This window comes from Acinonyx jubatus, chromosome C2 (assembly GCF_027475565.1).
Source record: "Acinonyx jubatus isolate Ajub_Pintada_27869175 chromosome C2, VMU_Ajub_asm_v1.0, whole genome shotgun sequence".
Classification (NCBI taxonomy): domain Eukaryota; kingdom Metazoa; phylum Chordata; class Mammalia; order Carnivora; family Felidae; genus Acinonyx; species Acinonyx jubatus.
Window position 1 is genome coordinate 108,611,331 of NC_069384.1, and position 25,256 is coordinate 108,636,586.

General features: G+C 40.5%; 1 protein-coding gene across 4 annotated transcripts in view; it reads right to left on the minus strand.

The window, feature by feature from the left end:
• ARHGEF26 (Rho guanine nucleotide exchange factor 26) overlaps positions 1 to 25,256 on the minus strand; it is a 127,224-nt gene that overhangs the window by 91,588 nt on the left and 10,380 nt on the right. For all 4 annotated transcript variants that reach the window (XM_053221284.1, XM_053221283.1, XM_027061578.2 and 1 more), the window contains 2 exons: positions 7,878 to 7,934; positions 4,185 to 4,345 (listed from right to left, as the gene is read on the minus strand). In XM_053221284.1, the coding sequence (XP_053077259.1) occupies positions 4,185 to 4,345; positions 7,878 to 7,934 (218 nt within the window). The remainder of the gene's footprint in view (positions 1 to 4,184; positions 4,346 to 7,877; positions 7,935 to 25,256) is intronic.

Here is a 25,256-nt window from a genome sequence, read left to right on the forward strand (position 1 = left end):
AAATATAGGATCAGCAGGAGTCCAGCTACCTCCTCACACACACAATGCAAACAGTTGCCAGGCCAGAAAGGGTCACAGGAAGGCATTAAAGAGAAAGCCAAGGAGCCTGAGAAATATCGGCGTCATTCTTATCCTATTTACTTCATTTCTGTCCCAAACCACAGGCTCCTTAAATGTTTTTGTGCCAAAATTCTGACACTGGCTTTCTTTTCCATTCCCTTTTACCCGTGTATCTCAAGGAGGGCACACCTGGCATCTGGACAGGACAATTCATGAGTGTCTGGGTGAGTCCTACCAACAGTAGGGTGCCTGGCACTTCTGTCCCCACCTTCAAATGCCAGGAGAGTCTCCAAGTCACTGGGGCAATCAAAAATACGTTTCCAAATGCCCCTAGTTGGTAAATACAACCACCGCCACCACTTGAAAACCAACTGTTACAAGCTCCAGCATCTCATTTAAACCCACAGTGTGGAGAACTAACTCAAATCTACATCTCTAGTCAAGATCTTTCTGGAGTTCTAATCCGTTTTTCTCCTTTCAAGTTGACATTCTCCCCTCATGCTCCACTGTCACTTCAAAACTGGTCCCAACTGAATTCCTTATCTCCCTAAGCCCCAACCTGTTTGCCTTATATCCTAGCTAATACAACCACTGTCCACAGTCAACCGGGCAGACACCTGTGGGAGGCAAACAAAACTCCTCTTTCTCACCAAGTCCTCAAGACTCCATGTTCCAAGTATCTCGCAAGTCCTTCTTCATAGGACCCCTCTGTTTCCCATCATGTCCAGCTGTATTACTGCAGTGGCCTCAAACCTTCCACCATCTTTACATCCTCTCTAATGCAAACACCATACTGTCATCTCCTGGGCCACCCTGGCCGTCCCCTACCGGATCACTCCATGTTTCCACACAGCCTTCAGGAAACTTTGAAAACTCCTCAGCTGCGCACACAAAGGCCTTCACCATCTGCTCTCACCCTCACCAGGGACCCTTCAGACCATAACCTCCAGCGTGACCCAGGCCTATCCATTTCAGGGGCAGGGCCCTGCTCTATGATTCCTCCTCACACACACTACAGATGTGCCACCAGCTACTGAGGATCCTTGGAGACCAAGAGACACTGGGTGGATGCCAGCAGAAATGCTCTAGAACCCAGGCATCTTGCAGAATAGGAGGCTCCACAAGTGATGACTGAAATGAGCAATTCTTTACAAAACAAAGAACTTAGTAGGGAAATGCCACTGATAAGCACTCACACCCAGAATCGGAATGATCTTGTCCCTGCCTGCTTTCATATAACATCTTCTTACACAGAAAGGCTTCTTAGTGTTATTTATCGGCAAGCAGTGAAGAACCTGAGCCACTATTGAATTCACAAAGCTTGTTCTGACCTCAACTGTAGCTACAATTTTTCATGAAAGTACACAAGGAAGATAGTCTTGATTATGCCACACTGAGCAACGCCATGCTTCATCAGTAATCACTAATTTGAACACCAGTCATTTGCTTTATTCAACATTTTATTTAGTATTTCCTTAGGACTGGAAACTCTTTCATGGGTAGCACATCAAGTAGTTATCACATTAAATTTTTTTTTAATGTTTATTTTTGAGACAGAGAGAGATAGAGCATGAGCGGGGTAGGAGCAGAGAGAGAGGGAGACACAGAATCTGAAGCAGGCTCCAGGCTCTGAGCTGTCACCACAGAGCCCAAGATGGGGCCTGAACCCATAAACCATGAGATCATGACCTGAGCCAAAGTCAGATGCTCAACAGGCTGAGCCACCCAGGTGCCCGAGAAATGAAAACTGTTTAATGAAATCATAAAAGATTTCAATTTTTTAAAAGATTGAAATTAAAATCACAAAATTGTAATCTATAATTTAAACAAAATGACTTACTTATTTCATGGTTAACCAGCTATAGATTTTTTTTTAATCCCCATTTAATAAATAAGAAATGAGGGGAGAAGGTTTAGCAACCTGTTCAAGGTTAACCAACTACCAAAAGGAAAGGCAACTGCTGGAGCCCAGGACCCTGGTGAACTACCCTGATAAGCAAGCAGTGCTTTGGGAGCCCAAAGAAGGTAAGGACACAAAGCACCCTCTGCCCAAGAACTGTTGCTGTCTACAACAGAATTTACTAAAGGCTTTCTCTGGAGTCATTTATACACTGCAAGAAGCTGACTGATGCCCACACAAGTCAAAGAACAATTTCACAGAAGAATAAAAACATGTCACTGTGGTTTTCAGAAAACATATTCTCATTGAAATCATGACTTACATTTTATAGTTATCAAAACAGTATTAATTCTTGATAGCTGTGTATCTAAAACAGAGCTCTGGTTTTATAGATCAACCAAAATACACGTTAAAATGAAGGAGACTCACTTTGAAATGTGAATACCTTTCAAATAGGGACACACCATCTAAGGCTCTTGTTCTGACTCTTCACTGAAGGAGAAAACAGATGTCCCTTTCTCTTACCAAAACTGCTAAGACTACCAAGAGGACCAATGGGCTGAACACAAGCAACAACGCCACGTCTAAACAAGGATTTCCAAGCCGTGGTGCATGCCCGCACCCACACACCACAGGCCCACTGCCTCCTCAAAACACGTTCTTTTTAAGTATCCACATCAGTATCAAGATTACCAAGATCTTTTCCTGTGGCAGAATTTGGATTCTGAAGTTGTGTCACTTCCATGAAATTTTGAAGATCTCATGGATCTGACCACAAACTCCAGCACTCTGAAGTAGCTTCAATTCATAGGCTTACATGTTCAACATGAATGGTCAATCTTGTAAGTTCAAAAGGAAGATCTACTTGCACACAGTGAAGGTGCCAGTGGGCATGAGCATGTTATCATTACTGTCTGCTTGGCTCTACCCTAACGTGACAAATAAACAATGTCCAGATTCACAAGAATACTCCCTACCTAGGACAGATCCGGTTTTTGTGGGTAGTAAAGCAGGTACAACACATAGGCACAAAAATTAGAAAAATAAATAGGCACGGGGCACCTGACTGGCTCAGTTGGTTAGGCGTCTGACTCTTGATTTCGGCTCGGGTCATGATCTCACAGTTCGTGGGATTGAGCCCCGTATCGGGCTCTGTTCTGACAGCGCAGAGCCTGCCTGGGATTCTTTCTCTGTCTCTTTCTCTCTCTGCCCCTCTCCCACTCTTTCTCTCAAAATAAATAAACTTTTTAAAAAAAGTTTTTTTTTTTAATGTTTATTTATTTTTGAGACAGAGAGAGACAGAGCATGAACAGGGGAGGAGCAGAGAGAGAGAGAGAGACAGAATCTGAAACAGGCTCCAGGCTCTGAGCTGTCAGCACAGAGCCTGACGCGGGGCTCGAACTCACGGACCATGAGATCATGACCTGAGCTGAAGTCAGACGCTTAACCGACCAAGCCACCCAGGCGCCCCTAAATAAACTTTAAAAAAAAAAAAACAGGCACAAAAGCAAATAATTAATTAAAGCTTAAAGCTTAAGCTTCATTAATTAGACGGTAAACCCACCTTTGACCCAACTATATAAAATTGCCAATATTCAACCATTTTGACCTAGCAAATTAGCAACTCAGGATGGCTCAGCTTAGCCCACTGCTGGCACATGGCTCCAGTACAGGCTCTGTAGTTCACTCAAAAGAATACAAGAGCTCATCACTGGTATACAAGCTGAGATTCCTACACTCACTAAAACTAATAATGGAAACTCCTCTAATAGTATTTATGGAATCTTAAATAGGGAAAACCTAAAGAAACCAGCAGGTCACTGTGACTACATTTTCAAAATAATAATTACATATATGAACAAAAAATGTGAAAATGTAGACAAAAATAACGTTTGTATTTGACTAGTATGACTGTGAGTCATTTTCTCCTGCACAACTAAAAGTTGTTCTATTATTGGTATAATTTAAAAGGAAGAATAAAAGGACAAGTGTGAGGAGAACAGGGAGGGACAGAGGAGTGAGAGACAACTCATTATGCACTTGGCATCCATCTAGACATCAACAACCTGAAACATACCTTAAAATTTATTTCAAGGAATAAAGATAAAAGCCAATTAACTCCATGAGATACCTCATACTTCTAAAGGTCTTGTTTGAGGTAACACAGATGTTCATTAGTAAGGAATGTCTTGGCCTGACTAAAGGCCAACTAAGGTGAACTTACTTTTTGCTTGCCTCACACACATCCATAATGTTGGAGAAAAGATGGTGACTCTCTGTTTTGGTCATCGTATCACTCAGTTCTTTAGAATTTTTAAACATTCGTATCAAGATCTCCAAGCTGAGTAAATATGAGTGTTCAGAGGATATGACTTCAAAGATAGCCTGGTAAAGAGGGGAAAAGAAAGACATCATTAGTTCTTATAATTAGTTCTTATAATTAGTTCTTATAATGAGAACTAAAACAAGTTCTCATAACTCTCCTATAAAAAAGACATATCTTGAAAAGCAAAAAAAGATAAGCATTAAGGAAAACGCATCACCTAACTACTGACTTCATGTAAAGCATGAACATCCAAACCTCAAGAAATAGAGTCACTGTAAAAATGAAAATGAAAATGAAAAAGTGGAAGCACTTGGATGACTTGAGATTGCATCCTGAGGTCATGCTTTGCCAAGGGGTGGAATCTATGGAAGAAAGCTAGGGCCTGTCATAAAATCTCAGTGTGACATTAATTAACCTTTGGGGTCATCTCCTACAGCCCTGTTTTCAAAGTAGACTGCTCTGGGACAGTAAGGATTTATAGACATCACTTGAGATTCAGAGAAAATTTCTTACAAATACATTTCTTTGCTCTCCTCTTGTGTGGGCCCTTTCTCTCCCCATGTTTCAGTCTAACAAATTTGCAGTCAATAACAGCAAAGAGTCTGGGTGTATTAAAAGAGCAGGACTGTATTCACCCTTAAAAGGTTTTTATCAGCCACAGGAATTCTTTTATATTAAACTCATACAACTGAAAGTAATTCTGTTTATTCAACAAGCCACCCTCTCTGCTCTCGTCAATATCTCAAGAAGGAGCGAAGGACTGTCTGCAGAAATGGTTGGTGTCAGGCACACAATGGTTACCTGGTAAGTGTTCATAATGATGAAAAGCCAGCCCGCATAAGTGAATAGGCACCTACACCCTGTGTAAGGAATTCATCTAGCTCCTTAACAAAAATCACTTCAGGGGCTCCTGGGTGGCTCAGTCGGTTAAGCGTCTGACTTCGGCTCAGGTCATGATCTCGTGGTCTGTGGGTTCAAGCCCCGCATCGGGCTCTGTGCTGACAGCTTAGAGCCTGGAGCCTGCTTCACATTCTGTGTGTCTCTCTCTCCCTGCACCTCCCCTGCTCATGCTCTCTCTCTCTCTCTCTCTCTCTCTCTCTCTCACACACACACACACAAAAACAAATAACATTTAAAAAACAAAAAAACAAAAACCACTTCAGATCCTCCAAGAATCACAATATAGGGATTCTTCCTGAGGTAGGGTGGTAAACATCCTTGCAGGCTTGAGATTTGCGTCCTTCCCAGAGATCTCCCTGGTAACACTGACATCATTGCCTTGTCCTCCAGGGCTCCTCCCCACCTCCCCTCAAGCCCTTGACCCAAAAGGCACAGGAGATTCTTCCCATAAGGCCCTGTGCTGTGGCTGAGACTAGGTGGGAGCAGCTGGGCCATATTTTGTAAGTCAGCTTTGTGGTGCTGGTCTCAATGTTCGCCTCCCTTTTCAGCATCTATAAGCTTTAAAGGAAGTCTTACTTAAAGGTGTTGGTCTAGCCTCAGCTGTGCTCCAGGCACTTAAGTGAGGATATTAAGAGTCTCACTTGACCTGAATCTTGTATAATTCTATTCAGTCAATACAATTATCCTTAGGAAATGCAATGCAGACTGAAGAAAATTGTCACTTCCTGACCAAAAATAGTGGATTTCAGGTTGTTCATAGATATGGTAACTTGGAATGACAAAACATTTTCAAAAGCAAAGGCTTTTGTAATCAAATGCAAAATACTAAGATTTGAACAAAAATATGACATGAACGATATAGAATAGATCACGTGAAAAGATGAGTAGTGGTAGTTTAATATAATAAATTTAATATAATAACTGCTAAAACATCCTGCAATAGAGCCATCAACTACTTAAAAGAAAATTGGGTTAAACTTTCTAAAAATAGCCATATAGGAACAGAAAGAAACCATAAAGTTAGATTTATTGCCATCACTAGTTTTTTATATCACAAATCTGAATATTTTCAAAATATAGGGGAAAGAAATAGGTTTAAATAGGAAAGGTTTAAAAGAACACAAATGTTCAAATCAAATGGGCTTAGGACCCTAGAGTAGCTCTTGAATTTGTCCACAAAGAAACACTGTTTATGTTGCGATAAAGAAAAAAAAAAAAAATATCACCTACTGTCCAAAATTTGGACAACAGCTTTTTTTTTAAAGGTGGAATTTAGAAAATGCACTACATACATATTAATACTACATTAATATATATTAACCTACATAAATCCCAAATATAGTGCTGAATGTCAAAAGCAAACAAAAAACATGTTCAGAATAAGCATGTATCTACATTTTAACACACACACATGCACCCAAATACATGTACATAAATATATGTAATACATGATTTAAAAACACAATTTGGATAGATACACATCATTTCATAATTACAGTTGCCTCTGGGGAGGAGAGGAAGAAAATGACAACTGAGGAGAAAAGGAATTCTACTTTATTGAAAGTCTTGTTGTCTTTAAAAAATATGAGTAAAAAGTATAAATGTAATATATTTGTTAATTCTCAGTGATGGGTACACCAATGTTATATACTATTCTTAAACTTAAAAAAAAAAATGGCACTATAATGTACCCATGTATTTTTGTGTTATTTATGCCCATGAAACAAAAATACAGTGCATGTCCTTTGTGCAATATTTGTGTGTGTATATGTATACACACATATATACATAAACACATATATATACGTTAATATGCATAAAACAAGAGAAAAGTGTTTTGAGAACTTCACAATATTATTACAATGAGTAATTTCCTTAAACTACATTTATTTAAACTTCAAGTTGTAAAATGCTATTACTATCAGTTTTATTTTTTACTAAGTAAACCTTTATTTTGGTACAAATTTAATTTATAGAAATCTTGTAAAGAGGGTTCAGAGTTCCTGTATTTCCTTCATCCAGCTTCCCCTAGCCAGGGCACATGACACAGCGAGGGTACATTACATTTTAACCGTAGACAAATTTATGTACTTTACTCAGATTTCATCAGTTTTCCCACCAACATCCTTTTTCAATTCCAGGACCTAACATCTCATTCATTTTTCAACATATTTCTTTCAGTTTAAATATCTCTACTAGGTGCTTTGTTATTTAAGTTAAAATGACATTAAGGTATTTTAAAGTTTTCTTTTCTGGGTGCTTACGTGGAGCTTTATTTGACAACGATCACATACCCCCAATGTTAAAAGAACAAAACGAATACGTTTTCGAAGGAAAACACTGAACCAGTGCACACAGTAGATGAAAGCACACACATTCCTTGGAGCTCTAAAAAGTATCTGCTTGGGGTACCTGGGTGGCTCAGTCAGTTAAGCATCCAACTCTTGATTTCGGCTCAGGTCATGACCTCATGGTTCATGAGTTTGAGCCCTACATCCAGCTTTGCACTGGCAGTATGGAGCCTGCTTGGAATTCTCTCTCTCTCTCTGTCTCTCTCTGTCTCTCTCTCGCTCTCTCTCCCTCTCTCTCTACCCCTCCCCCACTCACACGGTCTGTCTCTCGAAATAAATTTAAAAACTTAACAAATGTATCAAAAATATAAATAAAAGTATCTGCCAGTAGAAAACATACCTCCTGTCTCTTTCTTTCCTCCTGGCTAACTGTCTGTGATAATCCATTTCTTTTCACCTAGAGGAAAAAGCAGAAGAAAGTTGGGCTCATTAACTTTAACAATTTATCACGTAAGGCATAACTCCACACCCTTCGAGAAATGAACTATAGGAAACTATGCAAGACATGTGAATTAAGCACATATTAATTTCTGAGTCCCTCATGTAATATTGAATCATATTAATAAACTAGCATGAACACAAAAGAACTGCAAAGCGTCTAGAACACTGTCCTATCAGGTTGCATTAATCTGCTCTAGTCTTAGGTCTACATATTCCTAAAATACTTCTCAAATTAACTTCACAAATCATAAGTGAAGAAACCTAACAATAAAGAAAGTGAAGCCATCCCTCAAAAGTTTACTGCCCAAGACCACACACTTAAAAAGTAACGTTAATTCTATATTTCACCAAGACTCCACAGAATACCCGTGCTCTTCATAGAAACCCAATCAAACAGGAAAACAAAGTCCTCTCTGTCCGAATTTCACATATTTAAATTTGCCAAATAAGGATGTTAGCCTGATGTTCTTTGGACAAGCAAAAGTACCCACAAGAGCCATGAACGCCAGTCTCATACCGGGAGTAACACAGTTGCAGCGTTAGGTAAATCACTGCAGTCCCTACCTAAATTACAACCCATTTTTATTTGATTACTGCAGATTCTATCATAATTCGGTTTCTAAACCAAAGAGTAGAGGCTGAACTAAGAACTCCATGAAGGCGGGCCTGGTGTGTTTTCTGCTACACCTGACACTGAGTCTGGCACAGGAAAGATACTCGTGTTTTTCAGCTGAAGATTAAATTAGCAAAAGAGGGGCGCCTGGGTGACTCAGTCGGTTAAGTGGCCGACTTCAGCCCGGGTCACGATCTCACGGTCCCTGAGTTCGAGCCCCGCATCGGGCTCTGTGTTGACGACTCGGAGCCTGGAGCCTGCTTCCGATTCTGTGTCTCCCTCTCTCTCTGCCCCTCCCCCGTTCATGCTCTCTCTCTCTGTCTCAAAAATAAATAAACGTTAAAAAAAAAAAATTAAAAAAATAAATAAATTAGCAAAAGGTCAGGCATACATACAAGTTGACCAATTAAATTCTGTGCCTAAGAGAAAGAAGGACCGCAAGAAAGGTGAGTGCCCTCCCCTTTTCTAAGAAACTAATAGCAATAAAATATTAACACAGGTCTTCCAACATTTTTGTTTTCATACTTCATAATAAAGTTTTCTTAACCATGTTCCCCTAGATCATTCTTAAGTCGACATCTCAAAGTTTTCGTTGTGTATTTAAAGAATTAAAAAGATGGGGCACCTGGGTGTCTCAGTCGGTTAAGCATCCAACCTGATTTCAGTTCAGGTTCATGAGATCAAGTCCCACACTGGGCTCTATGCTGATAGTGTGGAGCCTGCTTGGGATTCTCTCTCTCCCTCTGTCCTTTGCCCCTCCCTCACTCACATGCTCTCTCTCTCTCTCTCTCTCAAAATAAATAAACATTTATAAAATAAGAATTAAAAGATATCTTTCTGCTAATTGTAAATCTAGACATTTTAAAACCTGTTGCCTACACTGTTTTCAATGTATCCAGTGGAATATAAAAAATATAATGATGTGATATCCACCACCATCCATTTAAAGATAAATATACTTTCCATAACAACTGGAGATTATTCTTCTTTCTCCATAAAAATCACATTTCTATGTCAATTTCCCTCCCAAATTTCCTAATGTAATTCTATGTGTTAGGGTAGCTGAGGAATTACACTAGTATACTTTGATGCAAAAGTACACTTTTATATTTAATTTTCTAAAATATCTTCTGACCAATGAGTTTTAAGTATAAAAGACCCTCTCCTGGATTATATCATCACCACAATTATCATTAATAACCTATGATCAAAATAACACAATCACTTCCAACTTTGATGCATCAGACCCTAAAAATGAATTTTACTGAGAATGCAACCCTTAGTAAGGTGGCGACTTTATGGTGACTTCATTAAAAGAGGCTTCCCTAAAACCAATATTCTAAAAAAATTTGTTTTTTAATGTTTATTGATTTTTTAGAGACAGAGAGAGCACGAGCAGGGGAGGGGAAGACAGAGAGGGCAACACAGAATCCAAAGCAAGTTCCAGGCTCTGAGCCTTCAGCACAGAGCCCAACGTGGGGCTTGAACTCACTAACCATGAGATAATGACCTGAGCCAAAGTCAGAGGCTTAACCGACTGAGCCACCCAGGCGCCCCTAAAACCAGTATTCTAAATTGACCCCTGTATCTTGCGCCCCAGTGGTCTGACACATTGGAACAAGGCACCACCCTAAGATAGGAGATGGAAAAGAGAGACGCCTTTCTTTAGTAAAAATGCAAAAGGGTAACTGTAAGAGAGGAAACCGGGAAAAAACCCTGGGGTAACACTGTGCACATGCAGTCTCAGTGTTAGAAAGGAGGATCCCTGGAACTTAAAGATCTGGAAAATGGTATCCCTGTCCACTCTGCAGAGTCTCCATGAACCCCTGCTGGCGCAAGCCCTGTGTGAAGGCCGCTGGTGCACAGTGCCCTACATGGTGCTGCCGTGGAAATGAAGACAATCACATGTCACAGTCTCCAACCTGACTTTCGGAAAAGGACAAAAAACAGTACAGTCGTGTAGAAAGAGTCTTAAATCAATAATGGTAAAGGTAGCAATCACTGACTGAACATTTATTGTGTGCCTGGAAGTGTGGAAATAAGCACTTTATACCTCTGTTCCCACTGAATCCTCATAAAAACTCAAGAAAGTCAATACTATTCTTATCTCCAATTCAGGTTTAAGATCTGAGATCACATAGCCAACAGGTAGCAAGGCCAGGATCTGCCTTCATGCCTGTCTAACTCCAGAGCTCATGCTCTCCATCATGATATTATATGGCTGAGGGACTCCTGCTCTCTGAGAGAGGCACCTCTTTTCTAGTGTTGGGCAATCATTACTAAGACTCCTTCTAATGCCAGGTCTGTAGCAAGTCTCCATATGTTCTTTTTCATCCACCCATACTGTGGAATGTTCTTAGCCTTACCCACCATCCTGACCCTGGGTCAGCCTGTCAGCAAGAATTCATGGCTAAAAAGGCTTCTTCATCCATTTTATAAGGGAGGAGACTGGCCAGAAGAATGAAACCGTTCAGCACTGCTCCCGTTTGGTTAACCCTGAGCAGGAATTTCACAGGATTTCCTTCCTGACACACAGTCCTGGCAGATCGATATCCAGGCACCATGCCCACAATCTCTGCAGGTGAGATCACCAGAATCGCCATGCACTGGCATCCCTGTCCAAAATTATTAGTGAGTTCAGACCAAGAAATCTTAAGAGAAAGAGAGTGAACCACATGGGCGTTGAGACCCATACTGATGACAGATAGTTTACTGAGGGATTAACAGTACTTTATCCTATCAAAAAGAAAAGAAAAAAAGATCCCTAGCTAAAATAGTTTTTCTTTAGAGGGGGAAGAAAGGTAGTGTTGAAAAGGCAAAGTGCTAACTCCCAGAATTATCATATTTCATTAATACTAATACAAACAATGATAAAATACTCCTTTAACAAAAAGTCATCAGTAAGAAACCAGCAACCCATACAAAACCACAGAGAAGAAAGAAAGAAAGAAAGAAAGAAAGAAAGAAAGAAAGAAAGAAAGAAAGAAAGAAAGAAAGAAGATTCTAGGGGAGTGTTCTTGGGTCATAATTAAGAAATCTGAAGTGCAGCATATTGGAGAAGCCTGAAAGTTTACTCCAGAGAGTTATGACAGACCAAGCCCTCCTGGCTGGCTGCCAGACCACTGCTCTGGGGCCTGCCCTCCCATCCCAGCCCTTCTCTGTTCAGGGCAGGCTAGACAGCTTCTCCCTCCAGAGCCAAGAGGAATCATTTTGTCCACCTGAGACCTCTTTCTACATTCAACTCTAAATTAAGTAGTACCTGAGAGCAGATACCTGGATGTAGAAGGTCATGAACAGGCCAGGTGCTTTCAGAGACTAAGGAGTGTGGAGAGATGTAACCAGACAAAGAGAGGGAGAGAATGATATCAAAGGAGGCCCCATGGAGACTAGCAAAAGGCAGAGTACAGAATATTAGGGTAGAAAGAACACACCAGAGCAAAAGATCAAGCAGAAAGAAACAAGGAAGGAAAGGAGGGGTGGAGAGTAGAAAAGGAAGGGAAATAAGGAGAATATGAATATTAAATACCTCTAGAAATTTTCTAATTCAAAAACAGCAACCTTATCAGTAAACCTAAGTAAACTCACTGAAATGCTCAGCCTATTTTTCCCCCCCAAGGGAAAAAAAAAATGCATAGAAAACATATATTTATACCTACAGTTTTTTTTTTAATTTTTTTTAACGTTTATTTATTTTTGGGACAGAGAGAGACAAAGCATGAATGGGGGAGGGGCAGAGAGAGAGGGAGACACAGAATCAGAAACAGGCTCCAGGCTCTGAGCCATCAGCCCAGAGCCCGACATGGGGCTCGAACTCACAGACCGCGAGATCGTGACCTGAGCTGAAGTCGGATGCCCAACCAACTGAGCCACCCAGGCACCCCTATACCTACAGTTTTTTAAATTGACCTGTTTTTTGCAGTTTGCACATTTGTGCTAAGAGAATCTGAAATATTATCAAGTTCATCATGTTTCTTCAAGTGTTCCTCATTTCCATGTGTAGAAAAGAAAAAAAAAAATAGTATAGCAGCCTGTAACACCTGATTCCTGTGTGCTATCCTAAATGAAAAAAGAATTAAAATTGTACAGGCCTCTTCTATATTTTAACCTATATCTCGTACTGGTAGTTCTGGCTGAGTACAACTGGGAACACACAGATAGCAAAAGCAACACTCCTCTAAATATGTGACTTCATTCGAGCTTTCTTACTCCTCACTGATTTAACATTTTTAATTTAACTATGTCATCAGTAAATAAAACTGAAAAAGTAGTTTAATGAAACACTAACAACTGGATTCAACCTGGGGTTCTTGATTTTGTATACCCTAACAGTTCACCTAATCTAATCTGCCATGGCAGATTCCAGACTCTAAGAAGAAAGTATGATGCATGCCATTATCTTCAATATTTTAAACAGATAAAAATTACTTCAAATAAAACAACACAACTGAGCCCAAATCTATAGTTTGTGGTTTTTTTTAATGTTTATTTATTTTTGAGACGGAGAGACAGAGCATGAGCAGGGAGGGGCAGAGAGAGAGGGAGACACAGAATCTAAAGCAGGCTCCAGAGGCTCCCAGCAGTCAGTACAGAGCCCTAAATTGGGCTCAAACTCGTGAACTGCAAGATTACGACCTGAGCTGAAGCTGGACACTTAACCGACTGAGCCACCCAGGTACTCCCCAAATCTATAATTTTAACATAAGTTACAAAATATAAATGTATGTATGGGGCTTATCAAGACAGTGAATGCAGAGAACTCATTAATGTTATAATGGTTTTACATTCATCCTTATGATTCTATTTATATATACGTATTTATTGTTGTAATCAGTATTGAAACTCTTCACTCATGATCTTTGTAAGGGATATAATTTGCATATTCAAATGAGATGGAAATTGAAAATTGGCTAAAACTAATAAAGAACGATACAAGATACTTCATCTATGGAAATGATATTGTCTAGTTAGACCTAAAATGTAGTTTTTGAAACTGATAAAAAGGTAAACTCTGTAAAGTATAATGCCAGAAGTTAATTATTAGATACTCCATCTAAAATTCATGCCTGGCTCCTTCTTGATACCTTGCAGGCAGGCTTTTAGCACTTAATTCCATTCCTGTACTCACCATAGTTACAGGAGTTTTCACCTTGCAGAGAATTGTGTCCAGACATCCATAAACTTTGCACAATTATTCCTTGGCCTTTGACTTCATTGACTGGAATAGGTTATGAGCCAAGTTCTCTAAGTCCCAAACAGAGCCCTGGTATTGCCATTTATACAGAACCTATCTACAGAATAGAGCTGGTCCTATATCTGTGGGGGGAGCTGACATTAGTAACACCAATTTCTCAGCCGACTAGATCATCATTTTCCACGGTGTATGTTCTCAGGCCCTCCATGAGTTGACACTATTTCTAGATAAGATGCAGGCACATTCTTTCTATGTTTCCCCACTAGCCAGGGAAACCAGAATGGGAGGGCCCCAAAAGACTGACCAAAAAGGTTCAGAAATATAGCTGGTGAAAAATTAGAACAGGTATTTATACTCCAAGAACACTCTGGCTCTGTAAAGCACTAATGTACATTGAATACTCAACTTGAGCTAAGACCTTTAAACTTGCTGGAGTTTACCCACTTGCTGAAAATCATCTGGTTATTCACGCCTGTTGGTGATTCCCTATTCACAGGCTTTTGTTCTCAAGAGTTCAAGAGTGGGAAGGGAATAAATTGCCAAGTAAAATTATACCATGGGACACAATCACTCCCAGGTCCTTTCTACAGACTTAACACAACCCATACAGCCCCTGAATTACAAATGAGCTAGAGTTCTTTCACTGTAAATAACATGGGAACGGCCGCCCCCTGAGAGTATGTCTGAAGTCCCTAAAATGAAAAATCTGTGCAGATCCAGAAATAGTGTCCTTGCAACCAGGCCTGTAGGCTCTCTCTAGTCCCACCTCATTCATATCATCAGAAGGACCCTGAGAGATCACACTACCCAAGCTACGAGCTGCCACAGAACATCAGTCTAAAGGGTCAGAGATCTAAAAATACATAAAAAAAAAAAAAAAAAAACTAAAAAATAGAGTCAGACATCTGTGTAACCAAAGACCAGATAAATGAGATCAAGAGGAAGACAGTGTCACATTTTTAGGGAAGAGTGGGTAAATAGATAAAACACTATGTAAAAAAATGAAGAGGTAGAAGACAATGGTCCGACTAATAAAATCATAGGCTTGATTTTAAAAATATGTCAACATGCCAGGGACCTCCTAATTCATTTGTTCAAAAAACCCATCTCCTCTTTGATCTACTGTAGTAATAATCCTGTAATCCTCACCAAAGTTCTTGGATCTTAAGAAGCAGCAAGCAGCCTCCTGGAGGTAACCTCAGGTCTGCTAAATCAATGGCAAACTCAGATAAGGCAGGCCAGGGCTTGAGGTTTTCTCTCCTCTATGGCCCGTGTCACCTTCTACAGACAGAGCCAGGATTCCCGAATGAACCCAAATTATTTCAATACAGATAGGAGGCAGAGAGTACAAACCACAAGCAGATAGGTAGTTAAACGTACAAGAATGAACTGTTGTCCTTTGTACAATTTAGGAGATAAGCACGCATTATTACTTCATCGTAGCCAGCCAGCCCTCACTAGCTAGCTACCTGTATCCGGCCAACTCCTGATGCAATTCTTGTTGGCCCTCAATTTACTTCTCAAACGACTGCTGCATCAAATGCTCACCATGCACCAGAACTTGTAACACCTAAACCTTATCACAACCATGCAAGGAGGCTGGCTCTATCCCTATTTTACAAATGAAACACAGAATCACGGAAAAGTTAAATCATTAGCCCTAATATTACTGCAGTAAAACCGGGATGCAAACCCAGTCCTGCCTCCTCCCCCCCCCCCCAAGGCTGTGAGCTCTTAACCATCGCAGCACCCTGCCTTCTAACACTTCTGAATTCCTGGCGGTTGTGATCTGCAGCTGTTCATCCCCTAAAACAGTCCTCCTCCTGAATGCCCCAGACACCTCACCTCCCACTGGGTTCCCAGCTTCTGCTGCTCTTGAAAGCTACCCTGTCAGCGGGGGACCCTGCAACTTAACTCTTTCATTAGTCTTGACATGACTCCTGCTAAAAACATTCCTCTCTTTCACTTGCAGCTCTCACTAGCCTCATTCCCCTATGGGCTGCTGAGCCCAGACTCCAGCATAGTCAACCTCTAGCCCCCAGATGAGAAGCAGCTCTCCGTATCGATCAACAATTAAGAGAAGAAAGTGAAGTGAGGAAAGGCATGAAAAGCTAATGACATGAAGTAGAAAGGATGGAAAGGAAGCTGACTTTAGAAGAGAAGGGCAATTCTCTAAAAGCATTTAATAAAAGGCAAGATGCTTAAAAAGTAAAACGTTTAACAGAATCCCCAGAAGCAGTGCTCACGGTGGTTAACCGACAAAGGCCTGGAATTGGTGGTAAAGTCAAAACAGATTTCAGCCTTAACTGGCATGTTGAATGTTGTAATAAGGAGATTCTACCTGTATTACTTCTGTGATTCAAAAACACTGTTTGAAAGAACTTAATCAGCTTTAGATTTTGAGTTTTATAGTGAAGACCACAGAACAAACGACTGACAACAGGGAGTTGGGTAAAAGAACTAAATATCCACTTATTTGATGAAACAGGCTATGGGCTTGAAAAAAAGTTCTTGTAGAAGAAAGTTTAATGACATGAAAAGTCATTCACAACATGGTTAAGAGAAAAAAAATGAGTTACAAAACAGCAGATTTAAAGACATGAAGCGATATTTATATTGGTAGGGGGAAATATGGGTAACAAGGCAATATTAAATTATTGAGCTTTTGCTCAAAAGAAAAAAACTCTATACATATATACATTTTTTTTTTTTAAAGTCTGCGAAGTTCTATATCAAAACGTCAATAATGATGGGGAGGGGAGAGGTTTCAACTAATTTTTATTTTCTTCCTTTGGTACTTGTAATTCTTCCTGGTACTTTGTAATTACAGCCTCATTTTTAATAAAAGCTAAAATATGTTTCAAAGTCCTCTCTCGAAAGGAGGAAAGCAAGCACAGCAGGCAAATGGAATTGTTCCAGGGTGTCAATATTACCTGCGTTCCTTTGTTGTCGCCCACAAGGAAAGCTAGAGGTGTGGCAAGTGACCACTAGCAGATAAAAGAAGCAAAATAGCTAAGGGAAAGGGAGGCAACAAGAAAGCAAGATTTCAATCAAGCCCAAACCACGCAGTGGCTTCTGAGGCAGTGATGAAAGTGATTGAGGACAGGCAGGGGTGCAGGTGTGACAGTGGTGACTGGACTCGAAGTAGGTAACTGAGCATGAGCACCTCTGACTCATAGTGAAGGCGCGAGTCAACACGGGCTGATGAAGGCAGAACAGGGCTGAGGCGCGCTCCTCTTGCAGGGCAGGAAAACTCCCGTTTGTGAAGGTGGTGGGAACATTTCAGTGGCTCTTTCACTTTTGTCTGTTGTTTTTGTCAAGTGGCAGATGGAGCGGAACGATCAACTCCAAAACAGTAAGTTACTTAAAACAACACTGACGATAAAGTTAATTTCCTAGACTTGCAATAAAAATCTAACCTGAGCAAAACCTGTTCTGGAATATTGGGTAAGAAAGTGAACTAACTGATATTTTACCTTAGGTGTACAAAAAGCATGCAATGTTTTCATCAGACAGGGATTGTCTCATGGTATGGAGGAGATCTGAGACACAGGCACAGAACTACCACTGTTGTTCTTCCTTTACCTATATGTCAAATGCCATTCAAGCCATATTTCATACTTCCACTGCTTTTATTTCCTACTCTTCTGCCCACCTAGTTGTAGTCATATTCTCTAGAGAAAACTTCCCTGACCTTTATGGCTCTCTATAGTATCTATCTGGGTCATTCATTTTGGCATCGTGTCCTACATTCTTTCAGAAACATCATTTAGATATTTCATTTCTATTGTCTTCTGAACCAGCTTCTAAGTTCCTACAGTGCAGGTACTGGGATCTAGGCTTGTTTTGTTTGTTCCATTCACTACAATGCAGTGTTAATATCAATGGATTTTGGAATCAGACACCAGTGCTTTCCAAACTACAAGTGATTGACACAATCAAGTTCATGGATTTCTGGTCAACATCTATTTAAATGTAATAAAACAGAAAGGACAGAAAACACCATTGTGTAATGCAAGTACTGAGGGTAACTTCTAACTTTTGACACGTACACACACGTACACACACACACACACACACACACACACACAATTACAAGGTAAAATGTATTTCTCGTTATGCTCCACCTCTGATAGGCAGCGTGTTTGCAGCATCAATTTCCACCATGTGTAAATTTACACTAGATACGTGAGTCATGTCACTCAACAACATGTCGGTCTCACAGACTCCTACAGGAAAAGCTGTTCTACTCACAACCTCCACAAAATAGATGACCCAAGGTGGCCACATTGACCACCATAATGCATCATGGAGGCCAAAGCTGACTGGAAAATACCTAATTAGGCACCTTGAGCCAAACAACAATAAATGTTTAGGTGGTCTCTTAAGTGGGGGGAAGTGCTGAGCTAATATGATCCGATATGATCCTCTCAAGAAACTGAACTGGGTAGATATATATGGGAGCTGAAAGGATTACATGAGGTGGGGGAGGCCCATCCCAGGTGACCTCAAGTCTAAGTTACCAGAACTCTGACATTGAGTATGCAGGAACTCTTGGGTGAAAACAGACACAGTAAAATGGGACAATAAGTTCATGACAAGAAGTGAGCCAACAGGCAGATAGTTGCTGAGTCACATGATCGGCCAAGTACCAGAGGTAAATATAGTTCCTGCTCTTCCAGAGCCCTACGTACCTGTATCCATGATAACGGGGCACCTGAGAGGCCCTGTTCTAGGTAATCACAAGACCCTAACAAAAACAGTAGGAGCCTAACCATATTTAACATCTCACAGTCTCAGTCACCTTGAAACAAAGTAGAGAAACAGCACTGCCCTCGTGGTATTGTCCTAAGGACTACATAAACTGTAATGAAATGACCTAGGACAATCTCCAATGCACAGTAAGTCCTCTGCAAATATTTGGTCAATAATTTAACTGTATGTAAACAAATTAATATCCTAATTGTCCAATGGCAGGTCCCAGAGCTACAGCTCTCCTGCAGGTCAGTCACTGCACTGCCTGCTCACACTGAGACCTTGAACCCATGTGGCTAGAAGGGCTCCCTGTTGCTCAGTTGAGCAAACAACAATCACACTCCTCTGCCTATTACTACCAGAAACAGAGTTTCCTGCCACTTCAAAATGGGAACCACTCCATTTTTGTGTTATTGCAGTTGGACGGGTGGCAGTGTTTCTCTCCCACGCCAAAAGGGAAAATAATCTTCAATTTCCTTTCACTGACAACACTACTTCTGTAGAAGCTGTCCATTGGCTTTATAATCTTTTATAGCCTCAATTGAAGATATTCAGATAATGAGTGCCGTAATAATGCTAAGACCTAATAAGAGTACAGACTAAAGTAGAAAATCCAGACTATCAGTTCTCTGGATAAATCAAATTTTGAGAAAACACATTTTTAAGCACAAGTTCCCTATCTAAAGATTAAATAGTAATTTTTATAGTGATGACTTCTTCCATCATCATGGAGACAAATCATTCTGTGGATGTGGCCTTGAGGAAACAGTCCCATCATCAGACTAAAGGAGGAGACATCAGAAGGGCATATCTTAAGATCAAGACAGTAAATGCAAGAATCTGACAGATGATTTCCACAATCCAAGGCTCAGTATTCAGAACTCCTCAAAGTACCTGAGGCTTCCCTCCTTTTACCTAATTGTACTATGTTTCTACAGAATGCTATTGTTCTTGCATGCACCCTATGTACCTCTTCAAAAGAAATACCAAGTGAAAAATTAGGTTGCAAATGAATTTGATTTCATAGCATGCAAACACCTACCATGGGCTAACACAGTTCTAAACTATGAAGATGCCAATTTCCCCCAATGTATCAAAGACATGTATTAGATCCAGGATGCAGCCAAACAACCATCAGTAATTTTTTTTAATAAAAATTAAATATAAAAAAAAAATTAAATATAACCTCCAAGTGGTCCCTAAATAGGAAACTTCCTTGTTGTTTTCACTGATGCATAACTTTCTACTGTTTTCATTTCTGGGATTAGTTTTCTGCATTTATTCATTCATTTACACATTCATTCATAAATTCATCCAGTAGTTACTGCAAGTCTTCTGTAAGTCAGGCACCGTTTCATGTGCTAGGAATAGACCAAGAAACAAAATGGACAAAAGCCTCTGCCTTCATGTACCTTTTATTCCAGCAGAGTAGATGGGCAATTAACCAAAAAAGTAAATAACACAGTATGTTAGAGAGGTAAGTGTCATAGGATAAGAAATGTTAAGAAAGTGTAAGGGAGAAAGCCATCTGGCTCTCTGGAAGAAGAGTTACTAGGGGCACCTGGGTGGCTCAGTCAGTTAAGCGTCTGACTTCGGCTCAGGTCATGATCTCACAGTCCATGAGTTCGAGCCCTGCGTCGGGCTCTGTGCTGACAGCTCAGAGCCTGGAGCTCGTTTCGGATTCTGTGTCTCCCTCTCTCTCTGCCCCTCCCCTGTTCATGCTCTGTCTCTCTGTCTCAAAAATAAATAAACGTTAAAAAAAAAATTTTTTTTTTTTTTTTTTTTTTAAAAGAAGAGTTACTAGCAGCTGGGCAGACCACAAATGCAAAGGCCCTGGCGCAGAGTACACCTTGTATTCAAGGACCATCAGTGAGACTGAGCAATGAGCAAGATGGCGGAGACAAGTCCTGAAAGGTAACCAGGACAGATTATACAGCTTCAATGGCTACTGTAAGACTTGGCCTTTACTCTAAGTGGAGGTGAGAACACTTTAGGGTTCAGAACAAAAAGCATCTTGGCATATTTTAACAGGATCACAAACAAAAATATAATTATATGCTCCTACATGGAGGAGAGATGAAAAGAGGGCCCAGTAGATGCAGGAGTTGAGCTGAAAAGCAGTGGGGATAATCCACTTCTAGGCCGGACAGGGCAGAACAGCAGAGTAGCTCTATTCTGAAGGTAAAGGTAACAGGCTTTGCAACAAATTTGAAGAAGGTTATGGGAGAAACAGAAGACTGTGGAATGACACCAAGGTTTTGGATGTTGGCAAGTAGAAAGATGGAATTGCTATTTGTTGAGAAAATAAAAATAAAAATAAAAGAGAGTAATCAGAAGTGAACTTTTGCACAGGTTAACTCTGAGAAGCCAATTAGATACCAGAAATGAAGCTGGATATCCTTCTCTGAAAATTCAGCAAAAGGTCCAGTCTAGAAATAGACACTAGAAGTCATCAGAGCATGTGATGTATTTAAATCCACAAGATCAGATGAGATCACCAAATGAGTGCACATAAGAGGCCCAAAGATGGAGCCTCGGGAGCCTCCAACATTCAGAGATGGGAAGAGTGAGGAAGAGCCCACGAAGCAGAGCAAGAAGCTCCAGTTGCACCAATTTTAACTCCTCTTACCCACCATCACCCCAGAGGGTCCACGTACAGGATGATTTCTCTGCCTGAGATTCCTCAATCCTGTGCCTGTCCCCCACCACCAACTTCACCCAGACACCTATGTGGACACACCATTGATGGCAGGCTCCTGTCCCTTCCTCTCCCACCATCTATCAGTTGACAGCACCTCGCCCAGACAAGTGCCCTCCCTCATAGGATCTCAGAGCACCACAAACCTGTCCTTCATGGCATTAATACAGTTGTAATTCTGTCATTTATTTGTGGGATTATTTGATATTTGTCTCACCATGAAAAGTGTCTGTAAGGACATGAAAGCAAGGCGGAATCTGTTTTTCTCTATCTCCAAGGTCTAGCACGGGGCCTAGAATACAGCAGGCTCTCCATAAAGACCAGATGAATGAAGGAATCACTCATCAATCTCTCTCATTGGTTTTCTGCTCAAAGAAATAATAAGACCTTCTTTGTATTGGGTCCCAAGTCTAGGTTTCTGTTTGAAATGCCTTTTTGTAGTTATGCTGGCCAAAATTTAATATCCCTGTGCTCATCAACTCCCACTTTCTTGGAGCACCTGTCTCTTGTGTTCTGCCTCCCTAGGGGCATGGTGCATACACGCCCACAATTCACATCCCATTGTTCTCTCAGGAGAATCAAGAACATAAATACTGGTATATCTACTACTCAATTGCCCTTTCATTAATCAGCTTCAGCTGGAGCAGTTTATATATCTATATATATTCTTCAGAAAGAGTTATACAGCTCAAGTTCCAACTCTGCTATAATTCAGAAAAAGGAAAACTTCTAAAGGTGATATGAACAACATGGAAACTACTCGATATATAGAGAGCTCAAGTAAGGTGTTTCCAGTATTTAGAGACTAAACAAGAAAAAAAATCCTCAAACTGAAATTTAAAAAAAGAAAAGAAACAAAATTACAAATAAATATTTACAGGGGCACCTGGGTGGCTCAGTCGGTTGGGCATCCGACTTCAGCTCAGGTCATGATCTCACAGTCTGTGAGTTCAAGCCCTGCGTCAGGCTCTGAACTGACAGCTCAGAGCCTGGAGCCTGCTTCAGATTCTGTCTCCCTCTCTCTCTGCCACTCCACAGCTCGCACTCTGTCTCTCTCTCAAAAATAAAATAAAATAAATATAAAAAAATATTTACATGTATATTTGTGTGTGCATTTTTCTAAAGACCCATGCCTCAAAGTTTTTATTATATTCTCAATGCACGTATAACTACCCAAAAGGAAAGACGGCAAAACAGATATCCATCCTATACAATAACACAGCAGCTAGAAAGAACAGTGAAGATCATGTATAGACATGAAATGATTGATATGATACATCACTCAGAAAAAAAGCAAAATTGTGAACACTGTACAGTTTATATTTAAGTAAACACATGTGATCTTTATATTTCCCTTAAATGTGTATGTGTGGATTTTGAGAAGAATGTTACGAAATTAAGAACAAAACTGCCTAGGGGCGCCTGGGTGGCTGTCATTTAAGCATCAGACCTCAGCTCAAGTCATGATCTCACAGCTTGTGGGTTCCGGCACCGCATCGGGCTCTGTGCTGACAGCTCAACGCCTGGAGCCTGCTTCAGATTCTGGGTCTCCCTCTCTGTCCCTCCCCAGCTTGCGCTCTTTCTCTCTCTCAAAAATAAATAAACACTTAAAAAAAATTTTTTTTAAAGAATAGCGCTACCAATAGAGAAGGGGAAAGAGATTGGGATTGCAGATATGACAAAAGAGATTTTAGTCTTACCTGACTGAAGACTAAAGAATTGTTTGAATTCTTTTTTTACATGGAGAATGTATTATGTGTTGCTTACATAAGTCAAAATTAATTTTTAAAAATGTTAAGAGGACCCCATAATCTAACTGTACTAATATGGCAGGAGCATATAGAGCCTAGTCCCTGGCTCAGCTAAGCAGGCCCCCAGCTCCAGGCTCCTCAGCTAGAACAGGATCTCTGCTTGGGTCTCAGGTCCAGGCACATGGACCTCCATTTCTGTATAAAGATACAAATATTCTGTATTTCTGTATAAAGATACAAACATTTCAGGAGACCTACTGCCAACTTAAAAGCGTGGACAAGTAGATATCTAAAGCCCAGACTGTTTCCACTATGAGCACTAAAAGCAAGCCAGACATGAAATATGAGCATGTTTTTTTCTATTTTTTAAAAAACAAAAGATAGGTATGGTAAAAGGCACAAATCCCCATCTTAGGTAAAAAATAATTTTATGAGACTGCTATGTTGCAAAAGGTAAATAGAAAATTATATGACTGAAGATTATTTTATGCAAGTCACTGAACTGAAAATTAATTCAGACACGTGTGAAAATGTAAGGAAAAAGAATGCAATTTTCTATGACCTCTCCATGCATTAAGCATTTCTGCAAACAGGATGATATTCAGGTTTATCACATCTGTGGAGCTCTGGTTTTTAGTAGAAAACAGTACCTCTTCTCACCATGAACACAATATAAATTCTAAAAAAATAAGTCCCATCAGATAAAACTGCTAAGTCTCCAAAGTGTCTGTTATATATTCAACTGAATGAAATTACACGTATGTCAAAGTCACCATTTTTCAAATCGTCCTTTCTCGTTTGGCAGTTCGCAAAAGCCGTCCAGCGGCAAACTCTGTGCATCTTAAGAGCAGAGCCAGGGCTCAGAGACTGAAGTCCTGACATCAGATCTCCCATTACGCCGTTGGCCACACTACGCACAGCTGAACACTCTGATGAAAACAGAAAAATCAGTTCCTCGCTAGAGTTTAGCATTTCTGAACAACCTAAAGAGATACTCAAAATGATTCAAGATTACTGATAAAGCCCCATGTCAGCAAGTGCAAATGAAGAGCACAGAAGAGGATGACTATATTAGGTGTTGAATTCCAGCAGAAAGTCTGCCTGCGTGCTTGTTTTTGCCTGCGGAGTCTGAACGCCCTTTTCAAAGGTACCTGGCATGTCAAGGTGATGGAAATTACACAAACACACCCCATGGCAAATAAATGGGGTCAGGGCATGGCTGGCGAGGGTGGCTTTGGTGCTGTCGCTGATCTTGACAAAGCAAACACTGGTTTCACAACCATCATTTTTTAGTACATGCACAGTGTGTGATCTCAGGGAAGGGAGGGGTGTTTGTGATAAAAAACAAAAAGACTCCAGTCAACATCTATCTTTTGCTTTTGGTAATATTGTAAATGCTTCCAGGATCCCAGTAAAGGATGAACTTTAGGGAAATCCTGAAGCTCTCCTTGCGTCCAATACTCAGCTGGCTACACACCCGGCACTAACTGTAACAAGCACTCAGTGTTCCATCCCAGACTAATAATATCATCGGTATTTCTCTTCAGACCTCAAGCTTTTCCTAGGGATCCAAGAACTGTTGGCTTAGTCCTCATGCTGCCATTTTAGGTGAGTCACAAGCAACATACCTGTATGGGGCAGGTTCCTAGTCTCTGGGCACAGATGCCTAGAGGTTAAAAATGACTTCCCTGGCTCAAAACCTCAAACCCTTTGCACTTCAAAACTGGGAACCATAATAATTGAAAATTATATCTCATATAGTACTGTTCTCGAAGGCCTGAAGAGCAGCACAGAGTTATATTCCCTGGAATGCAGACATTCTATCTCTACCTACTTTTACCTACTCGGAGAGGTCTGCCCACTTTGACAATCAAGTGAATGAAGAGCAAGCCTGTCACCGTCTTATGAAATTAAGGAGCCCAGGTTGTATTCCTGACCACAGGACAACAGCCACCTCTACATGGAGAACCTGCTGGCACAGCCACCAATGCTGAGTTCATCACCATCAATTCACCTTAACCCGACTGGAGAAGTCCGTGGCAGCTAGACTCTCTATCCCATTGAGGCCCAACTAAATGTCTCTTACACAGTTCTAATTCTCTCTCATTGCTAGATAATCACAACCCTACAGTTAAACCTGTCCCCAGCAATGTAAACGGGGACACTTGTCACCTGTGTGATTGTCCAATAGAACCAAAGGAGACACAAAAGCAAGCACACTAAGACACTACACTATGGACTGAAGGCTTAAAGAGCTGTGTAACAACCAT